Source organism: Ruditapes philippinarum, unplaced genomic scaffold (assembly GCF_026571515.1).
Source record: "Ruditapes philippinarum isolate M1 unplaced genomic scaffold, ASM2657151v2 ctg2400_1_1_1_1, whole genome shotgun sequence".
NCBI classification, from domain to species: domain Eukaryota; kingdom Metazoa; phylum Mollusca; class Bivalvia; order Venerida; family Veneridae; genus Ruditapes; species Ruditapes philippinarum.
The window spans coordinates 27,706-47,811 of NW_026856098.1; the positions used below are offsets into that span (position 1 = coordinate 27,706).

The 20,106-nt window shown below is 31.4% G+C and overlaps 1 protein-coding gene across 1 annotated transcript; it reads right to left on the reverse strand.

Moving 5' to 3' along the window:
- Window positions 1–6,170: 6,170 nt before the first annotated feature.
- On the reverse strand, window positions 6,171–19,437 carry LOC132745388 (uncharacterized). The gene is made up of 10 exons (XM_060734302.1): window positions 19,089–19,437; window positions 13,934–14,266; window positions 13,303–13,677; window positions 11,196–11,258; window positions 10,701–10,874; window positions 10,346–10,459; window positions 9,889–9,969; window positions 7,200–7,355; window positions 6,768–6,873; window positions 6,171–6,323 (listed from the first exon to the last, which is right to left on the reverse strand). The coding sequence occupies exons 1-10, from the start codon at window positions 19,153–19,155 to the stop codon at window positions 6,278–6,280; spliced, it is 1,515 nt and encodes a 504-aa protein (XP_060590285.1). The 5' UTR covers window positions 19,156–19,437; the 3' UTR covers window positions 6,171–6,277.
- Window positions 19,438–20,106: the final 669 nt, after the last annotated feature.

The following is a 20,106-nucleotide window of genomic DNA, read 5'->3' on the forward strand; positions in this document are numbered from 1 at the left end:
TTATACTTTCGTTCATGACATACCATTCACAGTGTCAGAAAGATGGACTCGTGCTTCTTTGTCAGAATACGACGTATGCACTTAAAATGCAATAAATGTTTGAAGTACCGACGTACAGTACATGAAGTAAGCTGACATAATTTAGTACTAATAAAACACATGTTCCTCGTTATCAATGCATACATTCAAGTATGTTACGTTTGCATATTATACGAATTCTTTTAAAAAGGATTAATTGTCACTTTTGTTTTTGTTTTTAAGTATGCTGTCCATGCATTCTGGCCACATTTTGTATAACTCTGTATGGTCAAGATTGTCAAGACACTATTTCTTCCATGATAAATCAAAACCGGAAAATATTGTGTCCTAGTCCCATATATTATGACAGTAATTTCAAAAGATTCAATGCTAGACGATTTCTAGTTCTGTTCGATTGCACGTGTGGGTATATAAAGGGGCAATATTCAGAATACACGTCTTTGACCTTGGATGGTACAGAAAAATCTTTTAAAAATGCGCTTTTGATATTGAAATTCTATGCCAATGCCTCCGAACTTCGCATCAATATAGAAAAAAACTAAGGTTTTTTGGTTTGGAAGCATGAAGGGTAGCGATATTAAATTTCAAACAGAAAAAAAAATATATGGGAAAATGAAAATTTCAATGTTGGAATCTGAATGAGATCATCAATCTTAACTACGAGTATAATAAGAAAATATATAAAATCATTATTACACAGCAATGGTATAAAATCATTATTACACAGCAATGGTATAAAATCTTTATTACACAGCAATGGTATAAAATCATTATTACACAGCAATGGTATAAAATCATTATTACACAGCAATGGTATAAAATCATTATTACACAGCAATGGTATAAAATCATTATTACACAGCAATGATATAAAATCATTATTACACATCAATGGTATAGAATCATTATTACACAGTAATGGTCGAAAAGAATTCTAACCCCTCATGGGAAAATAACTGTTTTTAAAACATTGGCTTTATCAAAACTCAAACATCTACTTAATTCTCCCTCAAATCCGCCCAACGAAGTTATCAAAGAACTAGAAACTTTATTTTTTAAAAAATTTTTTGGAATAACTTAAGAGACAAGATTAAACGAGAAATTATTATTAAACCGATTTCAGAAGATGGCATAAACAGGATTGAACTAAAATCCTTCATTCAATCTTAAAAGTTGGGTTGGATCAGACGTCATCGTCGGATACCCACTGCCGAACCATTAACATTTATCAGCCGTGGGATTTTTAGCCGATATTCAGTCGATTAGAGGTGTGCCAAAGGCAGCTATTTCATTGGCTGCCTCACGATTTCATGAGGCGATTAAAACCAATCAAATCACTCGTTCTGTACGACGTTCGGTATTACAGACACTATTACGACAACCATAGACGACGTGAAAAGTTCAACATCGAAAAATTAAACGATTTCCAGCAAGAAAGAATGGATAATTTACTTTTACAGCGTGATGTTTTCCTTTCTGATTGATATCTGCTTGCAGAAGAACTGATTTGGCGATAGTTTTTGCCATTGATTTTAGCAAGAAACGTACAACAGTTTTTAACCGTGGGCGCTGCCATTTTGTTTCTTATTGCTTTTTATCTCCGCTGTTGAAGAATATAGATTTGTTAACCGCGATGTCATTGGTAGATATTTTACGCACCTGTTGCTGTATATCGACGCAAATTGATTCATTTTACCCACGGTTGATTGCATGTTATGTAACATGTTTATCAATCGTGGGTATCCGACGATGATCAGACGTATGTTCAATGAAAACAAAAAATGTAAAAACATCATCGAACATTCTTTTCAGAATATATATAAACTTTCGAAATTGGGTCCTGACTTTATATAAAAAAAATCAGTCACATAGAGTCGATAACCCATTTTGGAAAGTTGTTTTCTAATCGTGGACTATATTTTATCCAAAAGTACAAATAACTTATTGAGAAGAATATCTTAAGCAACCAGCCTGGTTCATTCCAACATTGACGGTTGGAGGTTCATCAATTTTTTTATAATAATTTGTTTCAAAAAGGTATTACATTTGTTGCTGATTTGATAGATAATGACGGTCAATTTCATAGTTTACAATCTTTACAAAATATTCAACAAATAAACATAAATTTCCTGCTGATCTTGTTTATCATATTTGTTAAGTTTGGCTTTCTTGGTTTTAAGTTTCAACGACACTGAGGTCATGTGAAAACATTCCTGCTTTAGTGTAAAGAAAGACCCCAGATACCCGTTGTGAAACATTTCAGACAGAGCGGGCACCTGGCTAGAACCACCGACCTTCCGTAAATTAGCTTAACAGATTGCTCACATACAAAGTATCCAAAGTTACGATGGGATTTCAACTACAGCCGTAAAGGAAAGATGATTTGAAGTCGGCGGCCTTATCCCGACTCTGCCATTATTATGTACCTCCATCAGGCTCACTGGAGAAGATATTGAATTGTCTGACCTTAATTTATACTCTACAACTTTCAATATTATTTTCTTTTTCAAAAACATGAAAACTTTGACACAGGATGTCTGCAATTAAAAAAAACGGCTTTTAATTTAATAATGACAAAATAATCGTAACTTCAACAAAGAAGTATCTGAAATGACGCCATGATCATAATTTGATTTGAATGCTTTTGATTCGAGATGAGAAGGATCTTTAAACATTGCCTTTTTTCAAAATCTATGTTTTGGGTTTTCGTATCCCCAATTGCAACCGAAACCATTTAAAGCAACTTTGGTAGTAAGTCATGTAAATTTCATCACATTTAGTCAAGTAGTTACTGAGCGGATGAGATTGCACACACATGTGTACGGCAGACGGACGAATAGCCATCGGGCCAATAAGCTCACAGAGATTTAAAAATCTTTGTAACATTCATACATTTTACCTAGTATATTTAGAAAATATCGAAGTCTATGATGTAACCGAAATCTTGGTATAAAACTGTAACAAAATTGGATAAAAATCGCTAGGTCTATGATGTAACCCTGCACAAATCACCTCGCTCTACTGTAACATTGTTTATTTTTTCAAACGCATTTAACGAACAGGAAAATAGGTTCACCTGGTCATTTACTTTTTTAAACGTTTCCTAACATAAAGGACTAACGTTTTGCAGATTTACTTTTCTAGGCATGCATAAATAATGTCGGAATGGGAGAAAAGTGCGTTGGTCTCTCGATTCAAACTGTCAAATTTGCATTTTTATGAGACAATATAGTGATAAATCTGCGGTGCAGGGTCTGAAGAGATATATGACTAGATACCGAATTTTGTTCCTTTCAAGCAACTTTAAGAAACAAAACTACTTGTAGTATGGACCGGAAAAAATCACCTACCTGTCCTCCCCACAAAAAATCCTCAATCTTTAAAATTTTAATACTGTAACCGGAAAACGCGATACTGTAACACGTTCCCTACGGTGTTCAGGTCCCCGATAGATTAGGCGGAGACAGTTGTGGTTGATTTTGATATTATTTGTTTAAATCTTTTTATGTAATATGTAATTGTGTATTTTGAAAAATTACCTTAAACCAGGCAGAAAAAACTACTTCTTATAAAGGGAAGTAAATTTGTTAGGTAAACTATAGTTGTTATCCTTCTTTATGAGATATGGCTTTTAGAAGCATGGAAATGTGGTCATTGTTTTATTAATGTAATTAATCATGTGAACTATACATAACATAATACTTTCATATTATACTTTTTTACTTTTTCTAAACCATGATCCACGGGAAGACCTAATCTGTTTTTCGTATACACTTTTCGTTTAGGGTTATCTTGCTGGGGGCACTGTGGTGAAAAGGGCCAGAAAATAACAGTATACGAGTATAAATGAATCTAAAACTAGAAATGTGTCCATAGGACACGGGTGCCCCCACACTCCGCCGATTTGTCAATCTTATGTCTCTATGTCAAATGTTTTTTTTGGCTACATATGCCCAAGTTGAAAACTAAAAATATTTTATTAAGTAAAGGGAAAATACTAGAAATACTGAATAAATCCACAAGAAAACCCCAGGGTTCATAAGTCCACATGCTGACCAACATTCTTGTAAACTTTCAGGCCTACAGGTCAAATACTTTTTTTGAGTTACGTGCAACACAAGTTGAAAATTGGAAATTTTTACATATTCAAGGGCAATAAGTTAACACTAAAAATACTAAATATATCCACACAAAAATTTCCCAGGTGCACAACTACACATGCTGATCAACATTCCTGTAAGGTTTCATGACTTTTTGTCAAATATTTTTTCTAGTTACGTGCGACACAAGTTGAAAATATGAAATTTTTACTAAGTCAAGGGTAATAACTATAAAAATACTAAATATATCCACACAAAAATTCCCAGGTGCACAACTACACATGCTGAGCAACATTCTTGTAAGGTTTCATGACTCTATGTAAAATACTTTTTTAGTTACGTGCGACACAAGTTGAAAATTGGAAATTTTTACTAAGTCAAGGGCAATAACTCTAAAGGTTTCATGACTCTAGGTTAAATATTGTTTCTAGTTACGTGAGACACAAGTTGAAAATTGCAAATTTTTACTATACTAAGTCAAGGGCAATAACTCTAAAAAATACTAATATAGCCACATGAAAATACCCAGTTGCACGACTTCACATGCTGATGAACATTCCTGTAAGGGTTCATGACTCTAGGTCAATTACTTTTTAGCTACGTGCGACACAAAAAGAGAACGGACGAACAGACGGACGGATGGACGGACGGACAAGGGTAAATCTAAATGCCCCCTCCCCCCTATAGCGCGGGCTCAATAAATCTCACAAAACCATCAGTTAAAAATATCATATAATATAATTATTAAACCCCCGTATTACAATGTTCTCTTAACCAATATTTATTTGTGGACCCGAAGCTGAAAAAATCACATGTTTATGAAGGGCTATTATTGGATCATTTATTACATGTTTATAGGAGAAGTTAACATGATTGAACTTTGCACACAGCATTTTTATATAAAAAAAAACTGTAACATGTTTGTTCATTACATTTTAAATATCGGTTGCAAGATCATGGGGGATTACAAATATTATAAGAATGGATGTTAACAGAAGGTTAGGAAAGAACGCACATTTAGATATCTGTTTAAGACATAAATTATATACAGTAAAAAGTCTCCGTTTTATATGACAGCATTTTGTACATACCTGACAGTCTTTCATTCAACAACAACGTACACCAAGGACTAACATCTTGAGGTGACGTCATAATAGTATCATTATATCAGTATAAAAATTGTGTTCATTATCTTATTAGTGTTTTATATACACATTTAAAAATAATTGAAGTTTTTGCATGTCAACTATAACGAGGAAGAAGTAAATAAAATGATAATTAAACTTAAAAATTAATATTATGTATATGTCCTCTAGAATAATTTTCGTATTATTAATTGAAAGAAATTTTATTTAAAGGAAATGTATATCGATTTAATGTTTTGTAATGAATAAATTAAACTCATTTTAGTGTCTTTCATTAATGTTTCGTTTATCAATTAATTGTTTGATAAACCAACTTGATGTATCCATTTATAAGTGATATAGAAAAATTTAAATGCTCATTACTTTTTCTTTGTCGGGCATATTTTCCATTGTAGACATCTACTGTCGGTGACATTTCAACTTCTTGAATTCACGAATTCACAATTTCAACTTAATGAACTCACGATTTCAACTTCATCAATTCACAATATCAACTTCTCAAAAACACAATTTCAATTTCATGAATTCACGATTTCCACATACATGATTCACAACTTGAATTTAAAGAATATAATATATGGTTGAATATCGGTCATATTTAAAGTTCTTCATGGCGGTCGAAAGAAATTGTTCTTGGCTTATATATTAAATGTGAAGGCAATGATATAACGACAGATATGTTATGTATTTTATTTCAAATTCATTTAGAATGTTTAGATTTTGTTCACTTTGAATTTCTGATAAAGAAAAAAAAAACACAGTTATATAACAATAAATCATCCAAATCAAAGAAACAAAACACATAATAAGATTACCCATCACGCGTTGTGGGTGTTTCATGGTTAATATTTTGTGTAGAATCAGACTCAATTTTTCCAGCGTTCTGATGTCTGTTTTAGTTCGATTCCACTGGCGCCATGAATATGAGAGAAGTCACGTTCACCTGCGTTTTTATTTATAGGTATGTTACCATGCGTAGGATTAGAAGCACCTTTACTGTCCTTCTGACTTCCTTCTTTCGTTTGATTCTTGTTTTTGACTGAAATTATTTGCAGGAAATAACATTCAGTAATTTACAAGATGACCAGTACCACAGTGGTAACCAACAAATAATATATAAAAATGACAAATGAATTATTTTTCAGCTTAACACTGAAATATCAATATTTAAACATGATTTTCGATATATCTCGCCTAGATAATAGTCATGTCTATCTTGATTAAAATTAATCTCAGTAAACAATCTAAATTGACAAATTTAATATGCGTGACAAGCAGGAAAAGACTAAAATAAAGAATTTTTTTTACTCTTTAGCTCTGTGCAAAGACTACTTTTTATTTAATATTCATAACTGCACAAATCGAAGTTAGACGCCTTGGCGAAATTCAAATTGTTGTATTTCGTTTAAATATACACAGAACTATAAAAAAACACTGTCTATTTGAAGACTTTTTACAAGTTCATGCAGTCAATTTATCTTACGTTTTTGAAATCTTCCATGTCATATAGATTGGTATAAGTCCGACCACTGGAATACTTCCTAATATAGTCATCACTATCCGCTTACTGACCTCAGACTTATCGGGTGCTGTAATCAGACGTTTATATCTTTTTCTAAAGTCTTTAAGAAGATACCTTCGCCAAATTTGTAAACTACCATAAAAATGTTACAAATTTATCGGATACTAAACATTATCTATAAACCTTGACTGGAATATTTACTTCTTTGATGAAAAAAGAAGAAAAATAACAACAAATCAACAACATAAATTGGAACGAAAAAAAATCAACAATTAAGCATTTATAATGAAAATATTGGGAATAATGATACATAAAAATCTCCAACTTTAAAAGAAACAGGATGGTGGTCAACTGTGTATACTATTATATTTATAGTAATGACAACGTAATTACTTGCAGTTGTTCTTTTATTATGTATTTTACATTGTAGATAACACATAACTAGAAGCTGGAGTAGAATGATTAAACACAGAACTACTACGACTATGATGATGATTATATCAACTCCAGTGTCTTTCTTCTTCTTTGGATGAAGTGCTGGTGTTGTACCTATCAGAGAAAAAACAATAAATATAAGGGCAGCATTAAGAATTACTTGTCGCCATAATTACTTGTTAATGTCTGATTTTAGCCAAGACATTGCATGTCCCTAAATAATAATTGTATCAGTTAGAAATAAATACAGTTTAAAAATGCATGAGAAATGTCCCGGCAAAAAACTTTTTTAGCCTTAATTTTAATCAATTTTTTTTGAAAGGGGGGGGGGTAATGCTGGATAAATAAGACATCCTATGAGCATTTGACCTTGAAACATTATACATACCTGGTAAATTGTGGCCTAAGATCCACAGTTTAACGGCCTATCGGGAATATCGTGATAAACCGCTAGGAAACAATGAACAACCTGACAAAATATGTATGAAAAGAAAAAAAGGTCAAAATCTCACAAAGCAAAAAGCAAATATCTATTGCCGCAGTGATTACAGTAAAACCATAGCAGAAGCAATTTTACATACGGCTTTCGAAAAAGAAGCTACTTTGTCGAGAACAATCGCGATAGAATGGAGCACAGCATTATTTCACCGTCCATCCCAAGACAGACACTTCCGTTTTTGAAACGGCTATTAAGTACTTTACCGTTGCATACGGTTGCATATGTTTTACTACAGTCTATCAAGCTTTTTACATAGTGACGGTTTTTGTAAAATTTAAATTCTGTTTGCATCCACGGCAATTTAAATGATAAATGAACCATTGGTAATTATAAATATAGAACTAAATTCCCTAAGCACTATAAAAATATAAAAATGAAACTTTATCTTAAAGCTTGACTTTAATACATGCATGTGGAAATTCAGAAATTATAAAGACGTAGAGTATGATATTCTGTTGGTAGATGAAGCATATTTGTTTAATGAGATAGACACAGCTCTTTGCGAACTGTTTTTATGAAATATGCGAAGATTTTTTGTATGTTTATGAAAGAATAAGATAAAATTTGCGTAAATTATAATTGGTCATTAATTTTTCTGTTTCAAGATGTTTTAAATCATTTATATACATATATTGATTTATAATATTTATATCTCATTCAAAATATATTTTTCGGAATGACCTTTAGCTAAACAAGAGACAATCTCGTATGAACCAGTCATTAAACAAGTAATGTTCGCACTACTCGGATCATATCCTTTATTGCACGTCACATCAGCTACAGACCCATATGATGAATTTCAATCAAGTGAAACAATCCCATTTTCAATTGATGGTACAGTACCACAACATAAAAGCACATTGTTTAAAACTGCACATCGAAACAAATTGCGTAAAAAAAGAACCAAGGAAATGTTACAGGGTTACCTAACAATCTTGTAAGTAAAGTACATTTAAAATCCATCCCACAAGTTAGTGATGGAAATCGGATGAAATTTGTCCCAATCGATTATCGGTTCAGTCGGATGGGACATAATCGATAACTTTCGAATAAAGTCGCGCTAAAATAAAATAGGGAAGTAACATTTCTTACCAAGGCACTTGATTATATTTAGTAACATGAACTTCATTTAGCACTTTTCAACACAGTTTTAACCTTATATAGTCATAATTTTACGAAATAGATTTTATTTTTCAATGGATGTCAAATAATACCATTCACAACACATTTAAAGTAAAGTACATTTAAAATCCATCCCACAAGTGAATATATAACCGTTAATTCGTCTTATAGTTGTTTAAACTTACTCTAAATAAACATTTTGAGTAAATCTAATGAAAACTGAAATAAGTTGAATAATATCTGGAGTTAGCTTAATAATATCTGTAGTAAGTTTGATAATAGCTGAAATAATTTAAATGATAACTGAAGTAAGTTAAAAAATAAGTGGAGTAAGTTTAATAATGACTAAATTAGTTTTAACTTGAGTAATTTTAATAAAAACGGAAGTAAGTTAAATGATAACTGAAGTAAGTTTAATAATAACGAGAACTCTCAGTGCTCCCGACTATTCTGCGTGGTTGAAAGTAAAAAAAGAGCCTGTAACAAAAAGAAAGATAACATTAAAAATTTATGACACTAATTTGCATGTTGGATACTGACCTGTTAGGTCACAAACGGTCATTATTCAGTCAAGAGATATGGGTCTTGGAAAGTGACCTCTAGTTATGGTCACAAAGCTTGTATTAAGATAAAATTTGATATCTTTAGTATATTTGAAGATTGATGTTGTATACAAATCTTCAAGAATGTTCAAATAGGACAATTATTTAGTTAAAATCCGTGTCACAATTATTGACCTGGAAAAGTGACCATAAATTATGATGCAGGAGAAATTGATAAATCACAGACAGACCCCAAACACTTTTTGACAATCATCCAAAATATTAATTTACGTTCTTCAGAAAGGAATCTGTATAAATAACAAGACATGTACAATTATGATAATACTAATTCTTTTAATGACGATATTATGTTTTTTTTAATACTTAGGTATTGGGTAACAATTCATTGTTGACGTCAATAATACGAGAAAACTTTTTGTAAACAAAAATAACAGATCGTCCCGATGATAGATGATATACTTACCGCACTCAGTTCCTTTGTCGACACACACATGGCTTCCATTAGAATGTTTACATAACTCCAGACTTTCCGGGCATGATGGATCTTAAATAGTAAACTTAATGTCAAACGTTATTTAGGATTTCACTGTAAAAAAATGCTAATAAAGGAGGTTTCGCTGTCATAGTTATTAATGGTTTCGATGACAGATTGAAGTAAAATAATTTTTTGATATACAGAAAATTGCATAACCATGCATAATCTTTATGATTAATAATATGACAGTTTATTGTCGTGATTAAAACTATATGTTAAGATAAACATTAGTAATAATTACAGTAATGATATAAAATAAACAGGAAGTCACAATCAGCGAAGTGAACAAGTTTGTTGATCGGTTACTTTCATTGCGATGAATTTACTTGAGAAGTTGTATCAAATGTGTCATTGAAATAAATTTAATAAAACATCTTGAATTTACTTGAACAACTCTTTTCGTCAGATTCATCAATGCAGTTGGGAACATTGTCACATTTTTCGCTCACGGATATACAATCTCCATTTGCACATCTCCACTCATTTGCTGAACATGGAGCTATAAAATATTATACATAGAACAATAGTTCGTCATGTAACATAATTCCTGATAAAAAGTAAACATGATTATACACACATACCAGTACAAAATAAGTTATATATACATGAATGTATACTTTATTTTCTTAGTAACTATACTTACATATCTATTTACTAACTCGGAAATAACTAAGTAACATTATAAAGAAATATTTAAGACAAACACAACGGGGAAAATAAATTGTTATCAATCGGCTTACGTTTTTCTGTACACTTTGCAATCGACCATGATCCATTAGTTTGACAACTTATATTTGGTGTATCTGTTTTATAACCTGAATCACAAGTAACCTCGGCTGTTGCTTCATAAGAAAAATCGTTCTCTTTGCTAAGTGTAATGTTTCCATTGCCGATATTTGGAAGATTACCACATCCTAGACGTGATCACATGTCACAAATTATTATAAAATCAAAATCAACAATAAAAATCTTTTGATTTCGAGAATATAGAACTGACAATGTTTGGTTGAATAAGTACAATTTTTTTTTCCTGTTGTATATTATTAAATAACAAACCAGTTTTTGATCTTTAATAATATCTTAAGTCCAAAAATGACCCCAATGCAAAAAGGAAATCTTCCCAGAATCTCAAATAAAAAAATGAATAAGCGTGTGTTATTGAAAGTAGTTAATAGTAAAATTGCGTTCATTGCGTTATTCAGCGAGAAGTAAAACGAGGTACCATTTTAACATACCGGCACACCATGTTTCCGGTTGGGAACTGCAAGTCAGCTTATAGCGCTTACCCGTATCTGAAGCTTAAATATATGATATAAATCAAACAAAGAAACTGATAAGTAAAATAAATCTTTCATCTTTAGAATTATCTGCCAATACCCACACAAACATGGATTGACATTAATTGCATTAATATAATAATGCAAGCTTCATATTCCAATAAGTATGAAAGTTAATATTGTGTTTTGATATGAAAATTTAAATAGAGATTTAATAGGATTTCGTTTATTTACGGACATAGTTTGTTGAAAACCATGGGCCCAACCATCGTCGCACAATACTGCCATTCAAAATTAAAATGAAGAAAGTGAAAGTTTTTTATTTTACTTCAGAACTGATAAACGTTTTGTGCATATTGAATACAGCCATTGTATTAGAATACCTGAAAATGATAGATAACAAGAGCCTGAACCTTTCTCATGTTACCTTACAGTGTCAAATGTAACCACATCTTATGCATATAATACAAGAAACTAAAGTTCGGACGGTTTATAATACAGGTACATTTGTATCTGTATCTATTGTTCGTCTTCAGAATAGTTTTGTTATAGTTGGTGTGTTACTGTTGTCATTGAACGCAGCACATATACCACCCTATATACGGGAACGTCTTATATCTTTCCCAACAATTATCATTGGTTCTACAATATTATTTACATTTGTTTCTTACACAATCTTGACCTCTTTATTATATCTTGTTAGTTTTATTTTGACTATACTCTTGAACTTGTTTATGTTGTGTTATATATGGTTACATTTAACAGGATCGATATATCTCATGTATTTTACCCAGTTCCCTATCAATTAATATATAGAGGATATTTGTTTGTTTGTGTGTAAGATGAAATTTTATTTCATCGAGTGGGCTTTAAAAACAGTATTCTCTCGAGTGGCGTAGCCACGAGTGAGAATACTGTTTTTATAAGTTCACGAGATGAAATAAAATTTTCTTTTTATTTTATGCTTAAAAACAAGTTAAAACGAAATTTCCATAATATTAACGTTAATATTAAAATCTGTTTTCCCCATTGAGAACCCCATTTAGTCGGAATTTCTCATTAAATACAAGAAGTCTTGAGCTGAAAAATTAGTTCCACAATCAACGTTAAATGACGGTGATATTATTCATTTTATTAAAAAAATAAGAATGATCGCTTGTTTTAATAATAAAAACAAACAATTCTTGTAGGAGAAAAAGTCCAACCATCCATCCATATTTCCGTTACTTACTGCGAATATATATTAGACCTGGCTTTGTTAAATGTAAGCAGCAGCCATTTTTTAAAGTTGTGTATTTCACGGGTGGAAAATAATTGTGTTTGATTCAAGGGATATCATTTGGATTTGTTAGTAATACACCTTTTTAAAAGAAAGAAAACTTATTTGAGGATTGTAACTGACAAAAAATAAGTGTTGACAGATGTGAAATCATTCAAATAGCAGCAAGGAAAATGGAAAACTGCAAACTAATCAAAGGCTGGCTCAGGAACGCTGGGCTGTTTACTTATTCTACGGGGATAGCTGTCATTGCTTTTCAAGTTTTCATAAAGCATACGGGAGTTATTGCTCGTAGGATACTTTAATATGCCCAAATGTTATCAAGAGCAGTTTTGAATGTGGAAGGAATGTATTTTTCAGACTGTAAAAATGAAACAATAAAATTTAGAGACGAAATTTGGTAATTGGAATTTGAATGAATAGAAGTAAGTTTTCTTCTTTTTATTACTTTTGACATTTAAGTTATTTATCAATTTCAGCTTTGCTTTTCTTTAAACAGCCTGACATTGTCAGAATTGTCAGCAAAAATAAAATTGAGGTACCACATGGGGAAAATCTTAAAAAAGTAGTTTCGTCATTGAAAAGTGTGAAATTATATTTTGATAATTTTCACTGTGAAATTATCAAATATAATTTTCACGGATAAATCAGTAATCCACTGAAAAGCATAAAATAAAGGTATATATCGTAAATAATCAAACATTGTGCCCCTTCGCGTTAGATTTATTCAGCTTGTATTAATAACAATATTGAAAATATTTACTGGTATAGGAAGAATAAACTTACCATCAAGTCCGACGAAAAATAAGCCTTGTTGGTTTGATGTACTGTTGTTGATGAAATCAATCTTTACGTAGTGACTATTTAACAATCTACTTTCTATGTTGTTATTGTAATGTTCATCACAACCAATCGTTGATAAGGTATTATTGTCTGTGTCGAGGAAATTCAGATTCTGTTCACAATTATTTGTATCTAGATATAAGTCTGCATCAATAGTATACATGTTTATTTTTGATGTACAGGAGAATACTTCAAAGGAACATGAACAGGACGTGCTTCCAGTTGTTACAGCAGGATAATTATCGCTGGTTAGATACAGGGGCTTGCCGTCTGACTCCTCCAGATGTCCTTTAGAACATACTGACATTATTCGTGCACCTGGATGATAAAGAGCAACCAAAAAGAACAACTAAATTAGTATTTGTGACATGTTTATTGTATATACTTTTGAAATGATATTTTTTCCTAAATAGATCAATGAAAGCCTGTCATTATTAGTTATTAGTAACTTATTACATATTTACTTAAATTGATATAATAGTAGAAATGAATAACAGATTAACATTTTTTGTTATTAATTTAAATATTCAGTCCTACATTAGAATTTTTACTATATTTTTATTAATGAACTTACTTGGTATACAGTAATACTCTAAATAAACATATGAAATAGGCTGAACGCCTAGGGCACAAGTTGTGGTTGTGAAGTCTGTTGGTTCTGTAGTTATATGCACAGGGCAGGATGATTTTCCAGAACAATCACGAGTTACAGCTCGAATGTCGTTTATCTCGGCTTCAACAAAGCAGTGCGACTTGTCGTATGTACAACATGTTGTCTCACAGCTAACATGATAGGCGTAATGTAATGAGTTTATAGCAATCTTTGAGCCCGGTCCACAGTCTAACGTGATTTTAGATGAATCACATGCTGTCATGTTAAGTAATGCTTCATTCGTAGATAGTTGTGCTGGAATATTGATAAATAGATTGAAAACAGATTGTTAACGTTGATGGATATGCAATATCGCAATACTTTTCCATAATAAGGATAAAGACTAACTTTGTTCAAAACTAAAAATTATAGAATAGGAAATGGTTAAATTGGACAGGATATACGGTAAAAAAATTTTAAAAATGCAAATGTTTAAAAGATCTTATAAAGTTAATGCCATATAGAGTACGTCTCAGACAGTAAGTAAACATCTGCTCTACCCTTTTCCAAGAACCTCGAACACAATACAGTAAGAATACGCAGAACGGGTACGGTATTTCGGTCTAACTTTCGCTTACAAAACAAACATGTAAACAAATAGTGATTTAATAATATGATTGATTTACTAAATTTATTCCAAGATAATAAAGTAAAATTCCTCCTTAATTAAATTAATTTACATGTACCGACCTCGCCGATTAGTCGTAATTACAGTTTCACAAATCTTCAACGGCTGCAGAAAGACTCTCGCATGCTTCTTCTTTTTTAAAGCAATTTTGTTTATATATTTAACATTGTTGTCAAAAATTCTTACTATTGACATTTATCAGGAAAATGGTAATAATTCATCATGATGTAGATTGACGGGAAGGGCTGCAATATTCTTAATGTGAATTAAAAGTGGATGAATTTATATTTGACACGAATTCTTATACAGTGTTCTTAAATTCGCGTCTACAACTAGTTTAATTTAGTTTCATTTTTTAATAATTGAGAAGTAGGCCATTATCTGCTATCAGTAAAGTGAATCGATAAGACCAACCTAGTTAAACAATCATAAATCATATCTATTACTTGTATGACCTGTGACGTATTGCCACACATGTCTGAGTAATATCTGAGTATGGTTTTAAACAAATGGTTAAATAAATTATGTAAATCTTTACACCATTTAAATATACTTTCAGAATTTTAAAGGTCAGTAATTGGCTCAAACAGCACGATCCCCTACTCCACTGAACATCTCTCCCGCACCCATTCCAACCGCTTAAGTCGCCCCAGTAAAAGACAGTACGTATCGCATTTAACACATTTACGATCTGTTTAATTTTGTAGGCAGTGATTTCAAATGGAATAATGGGAAGCAGATTGTTAACGTTATTAAATGGCGTAAGATGGATATGCAATCGCAATAAAGTTTTCTATAATAAGGATAAAGACTAACTTCGTTCAAAACTTAATATTACAAAATAGGAAATGGTTAAATTGGACCGGAAATATGGTAAACAGAAAATTAAAATTGCATTAGAAAAACACCATTATTTTTTGGTTAAACCCATTAATGGAAGCATTTTGTAAAAAATGGCTGTTTTCATGAAAAGTCTCCCGTTACAAGTTCAAATTGCTATAAAACTATAAAACTGCTTCAAAAATAATCAAACTTGGCACAAATGTTGACTGTTGATCTCAAAATGGCCAAAAATCACTATTTCGTGTTGGTTTTTTCCATCAAAATTGATCTCAAAGTACTTCAACTTCTCAATGGATTGAAATAGAGTCAAAGCAGCGCCGAAAAAGTGGTCACTTTTTTAAACAACAAATCTCAAACAAAAACAAGTGTTGGCGGCCTAAATAAGGCATTTTTTCACCATTTGAGACAACAAAGGGGGGGGGGGGAGAGGCGTTAAAGGCGTGTATATCTGGCAATGGGTTAAAAGATCGTTAGTATAATCCCATATAGTGAACGTCCCAGACACAGAAAGTAAGCATCTTCTCTGCCCTTTCCGAAAACCCTTGAACACAATACAGTAAGAATACGCAGAACGGGTACGGTACGGTAATCTTCGCTAAGAAAGAAACAAACATGTAAACAAATAGTATTTCAATGATATGATTTGTTTACTAAATTTATTCCAAAGAATTAGAGTTTTACTGATCTTCCACAGCTGCAGAAAGACTCTTGCATGCTTCTTTTTAAAGAAGCAAACTTGTTTATATATTAATCATTTTGGTCGAAATGTCTTGCTATTAATATTAATCAGGAAAATGATAATAATTTAATATTGTAAACATATAACATTTGTACTTTCGGTTTCTGCAAACATGAAAAAGTATATAAATAATGTACTTTAAGTTACCGTTTTCTTATATATCTATAGATTAACTTAATTTTTAGGTGAAAAATTACATGAAGTAAGCCAACAAATCAGACCTTTTTTAGGATTTGTTTACATGCGCAGGTAAGCCCGAAACATCTTATCCTTCCTGTGTAGATTGACGGAAAGGGCTGCAAATTCTTTTTGTGAATTAAGAGGCGATGAAATTATATCTGACACGAATTTGTAAAATTTATTCATTTTTTTGCGTCTACAACTAGTTTTAGCTAGTTTCATTTTTTATTATTGGAAAGATAACACAATGATTTAGGTGATTCGTTAAAACACATATCTCTTATCAGTAAAGTAAATCGATAAGACCAACCTGGTTAAACAGTCATAAAATGATATCTATTACTTGTATGACCTGTAGCATATTGTTACACATTGTCTGCGTAATAAGTAAGTTTTCTTTTAAAACAAATTGTTAAATGAATTATATAAATCTTTACAACATTTTACTATACTTTCAGAATTTTAAAAGTCAGAAACTGGCTCAAACAGCACGATTCCCTACTCCAATGAATATCTCTCCCTCACACATTCCAACGCTTAAGTCGACCCATTTAAAAGGCAGTACAGTACGTATCGCATTAACACATTTACGATATGTTTAATTTTGTAGGCAGTGATTTCAAATAGAATTACATATTTTAACCTCCCCCTGGTTTAAGCAGAAACGTAGAGATAGGCAACTTCTTAACACCCGTGCTTGTAGCAAGTAAAACTTTTCAACCAAATATCAAAATCAGTAAAATAATATATTTTCTGAAAGCTTATACATTTGTATATGGCTGCAGGTAAAAACATTTACAATTCCCATTTAGATAAATGATACATCATGTGTTAAAGAGAACTGTTACAAAACTATGCATATGAGGAAAAAAATGGCTCAGTGGGTTTGCTCGTGGGTTTGTTTTACTATGCTATTTTAAGTGAGATGCATAGAAAGTTACCAATATTTTTAACTTGCAGCAATGGATAAAAGATTTAACTTTCAAATGGTGTAAAGTATAAAAGGATGAAATTTACATGCATAAAGTATTAATTGCTACACAGAATCTATTTTTTTGATAGACATGAGTGATTGGCGTCCGCCCCGAAGCTTGACGCCCTTTATGGAATAAAATTAGATTTTGTGAAAGGGCAATTGCAACTTCTCGGGCCTTTTCGTCGGTCATAATAGCCGATCATTCCGATTGGTATGAAGGTGTTTGATTATCAAAAATGAAATACGTGGTATGTACAATGAATAGCGAACTGGAGAATCTCGCAATGCAAACATATTCAATGAAATTATCTTATCCGTCTATTAATCACGCTCTTCGGTTTTTTAATTTATCAGTGGGTTATTATGTATGTTATTGCTGTACCTATAAATAGCATGATGAACTTAACATTGTAAAAGTCCAAACATCTATTATAGGTGTACTTTTAGTTTAACGAAACGGTCATTCGTGACGCGCTATGGTAATGAATAACGAACTGAAGAATTTTGCAGGAAATGAAATGCAAACATATTCAAACAATTAATTGCACTCTTTATAAATGTATTGAAAAAATTAAGAACGCCGGTTTTACGAATTGTTATATCATAGTATTATCATTTTGAAATTGCCTTTTTCGTAGGTTCTGTTCGGTTTTCCTTTTACGGCAGGATTGCACTTATGATATTTTAACCGTGAATATTTAAATAAACCTAGTTCATAACTTTAAATGTCGCTTTTATTTTGAGGCTGTGCGACAGTTAACAGGTCTAGCATAACAGTAGTATAATATAAAACCTATTCGCTGTTCAAGTCTCTTTAGCTATAATCGACCCTGATTTCCCGAATTTTTGCTGTTCAATATTTTGCTTGTAGAAAATCGATTTTATGGTAGTTTGAGTGGAATGTTGATTTGCCGGATATTGTCACATTTAAACAACAGAAACTTTGGTCTGCAATTTTAACTTGAGTTTTTATGGGTTCATTGATAGGAATGTAAACATACTTGAGGGTCAAACAAGGTTTTTGAAGTACTAGTTATTCATTAAAATAGTAGATTGACCTCCCAATAAATCAGTTAACAGACTTTGTTCATTTTTACTACTATTTTGTATGTTCCAAAGAAAATACCACATGAATTTGAAATATTATCAAATAACCAATATTAATGATAATATCCAAAAATACCCAATATATAGTATATATAAACTTATACGATAAATGGGGTATATTTTGGGTATTATAGACCTGTATATTTTGGATATAATCGTTACTTTTGATAGAATTTCAAGTTCCTGAGGAAAAAAGTAATATACTAATTTCTAGCATGCCTACCAAAGTACATGATGAACAATGTCTTTCGTCCGCCCATTCATAAATTATATACACTTCTGGTAAAAACCAATTAACCATTAAAAATTATATAAGAATATCTGGTCATCAGATATCTACTATAGTTCATCTTTACTTGCTGCATTTCTTGCTTGGACGCCCTTTGATGCTTTGCATCAATGCTTTTTTTTGTATTTCAATGGAGATAATTGTTATCTATGTCTCTGGTTAAGATTAACAGTGAAAAGCCTGGTTTAGGGTAGTAGAAGATATTACTTACAATTGTATGGCATTCTTATGTACATTGAATTGTAATGTTATAATCAGTATATCGTGTTCAGTGTTAAATAACAAAAAAGAAAAACAAATGAATATTCGGCTTACCTGAGGTTAAATGAAGTATTACAGATATAGTTAATGTCGCAGAAAAAAAACATATCCTCCAAACCATTTTGTTTCTTTCCTTTATTCACACCTTTTTCACCTTTTTATTCTGAGGAATATTTTTTACTTTCTTTTCAACGGAACACGAAAAACATTTATTGATTCCAATGATTCATCATTGAAAATAACTATTTGGGAAATACCCTCGTGATATTATGTCTTTCAAAGATAAAGGTTAGATAACACTAGACATAAACTAGTTATTCAATAAAAATTGATAAAATATACATGTAAATGTTTTTCGTGTCATAAAAGGTATATCATGTTAAAAACCGTTCACGGATTTAACTTTTCAAAACTTACTTTTTCATTTCAATAATATTCCAGCGCTATTGATTTTGCAACAACTTGTTTATGACTGCTCATTGATGATAATTTAGTAACGCAGTGGCCGAGTCAAGTCTCACATAATATTTCACAACGTTGTCCCACAAAGCTTTTTTACGATCAGTTTAATATGCTTTTTTTCCGTGGACACAAAACACATTTTTTCCCTTTCATTTAACATTTTTCCTGTGCAAACATAATGTAAAGTTTTAATAAATAGAGGATATTAAATGAGTGTAGGTTCATTACAAAATTTAATGAACGAGTTGAATAAGTAGAAAATACGTGGTTGTTGTCGGAATCCAGTGAGCGAGAAAGTGTATCTTTGCGAGCTTTAGGGAATATGATATTAAATAAGTTTAGATTCAGTACTGAATGTATCGAACGAGTTGAATAAAATATATAATGCGAGCCTCTTGCGTCAATAAACCAAGTGATGTCAGAAAAATAACTTCTCAGCTCAATTAAGTGAACTCTCTTTCTAGAAGCTTTTAAGAATGGAAAAAATATATCAATATTTTAGCGTTGTAGTATAACAATGCACGGTTTATCGTTCAAATTCTTAGTAATCAATTGCTCAGGCCTACTAATGTTCGTGATAATAATACTGCTCATTTGAACTTGAGCCGTA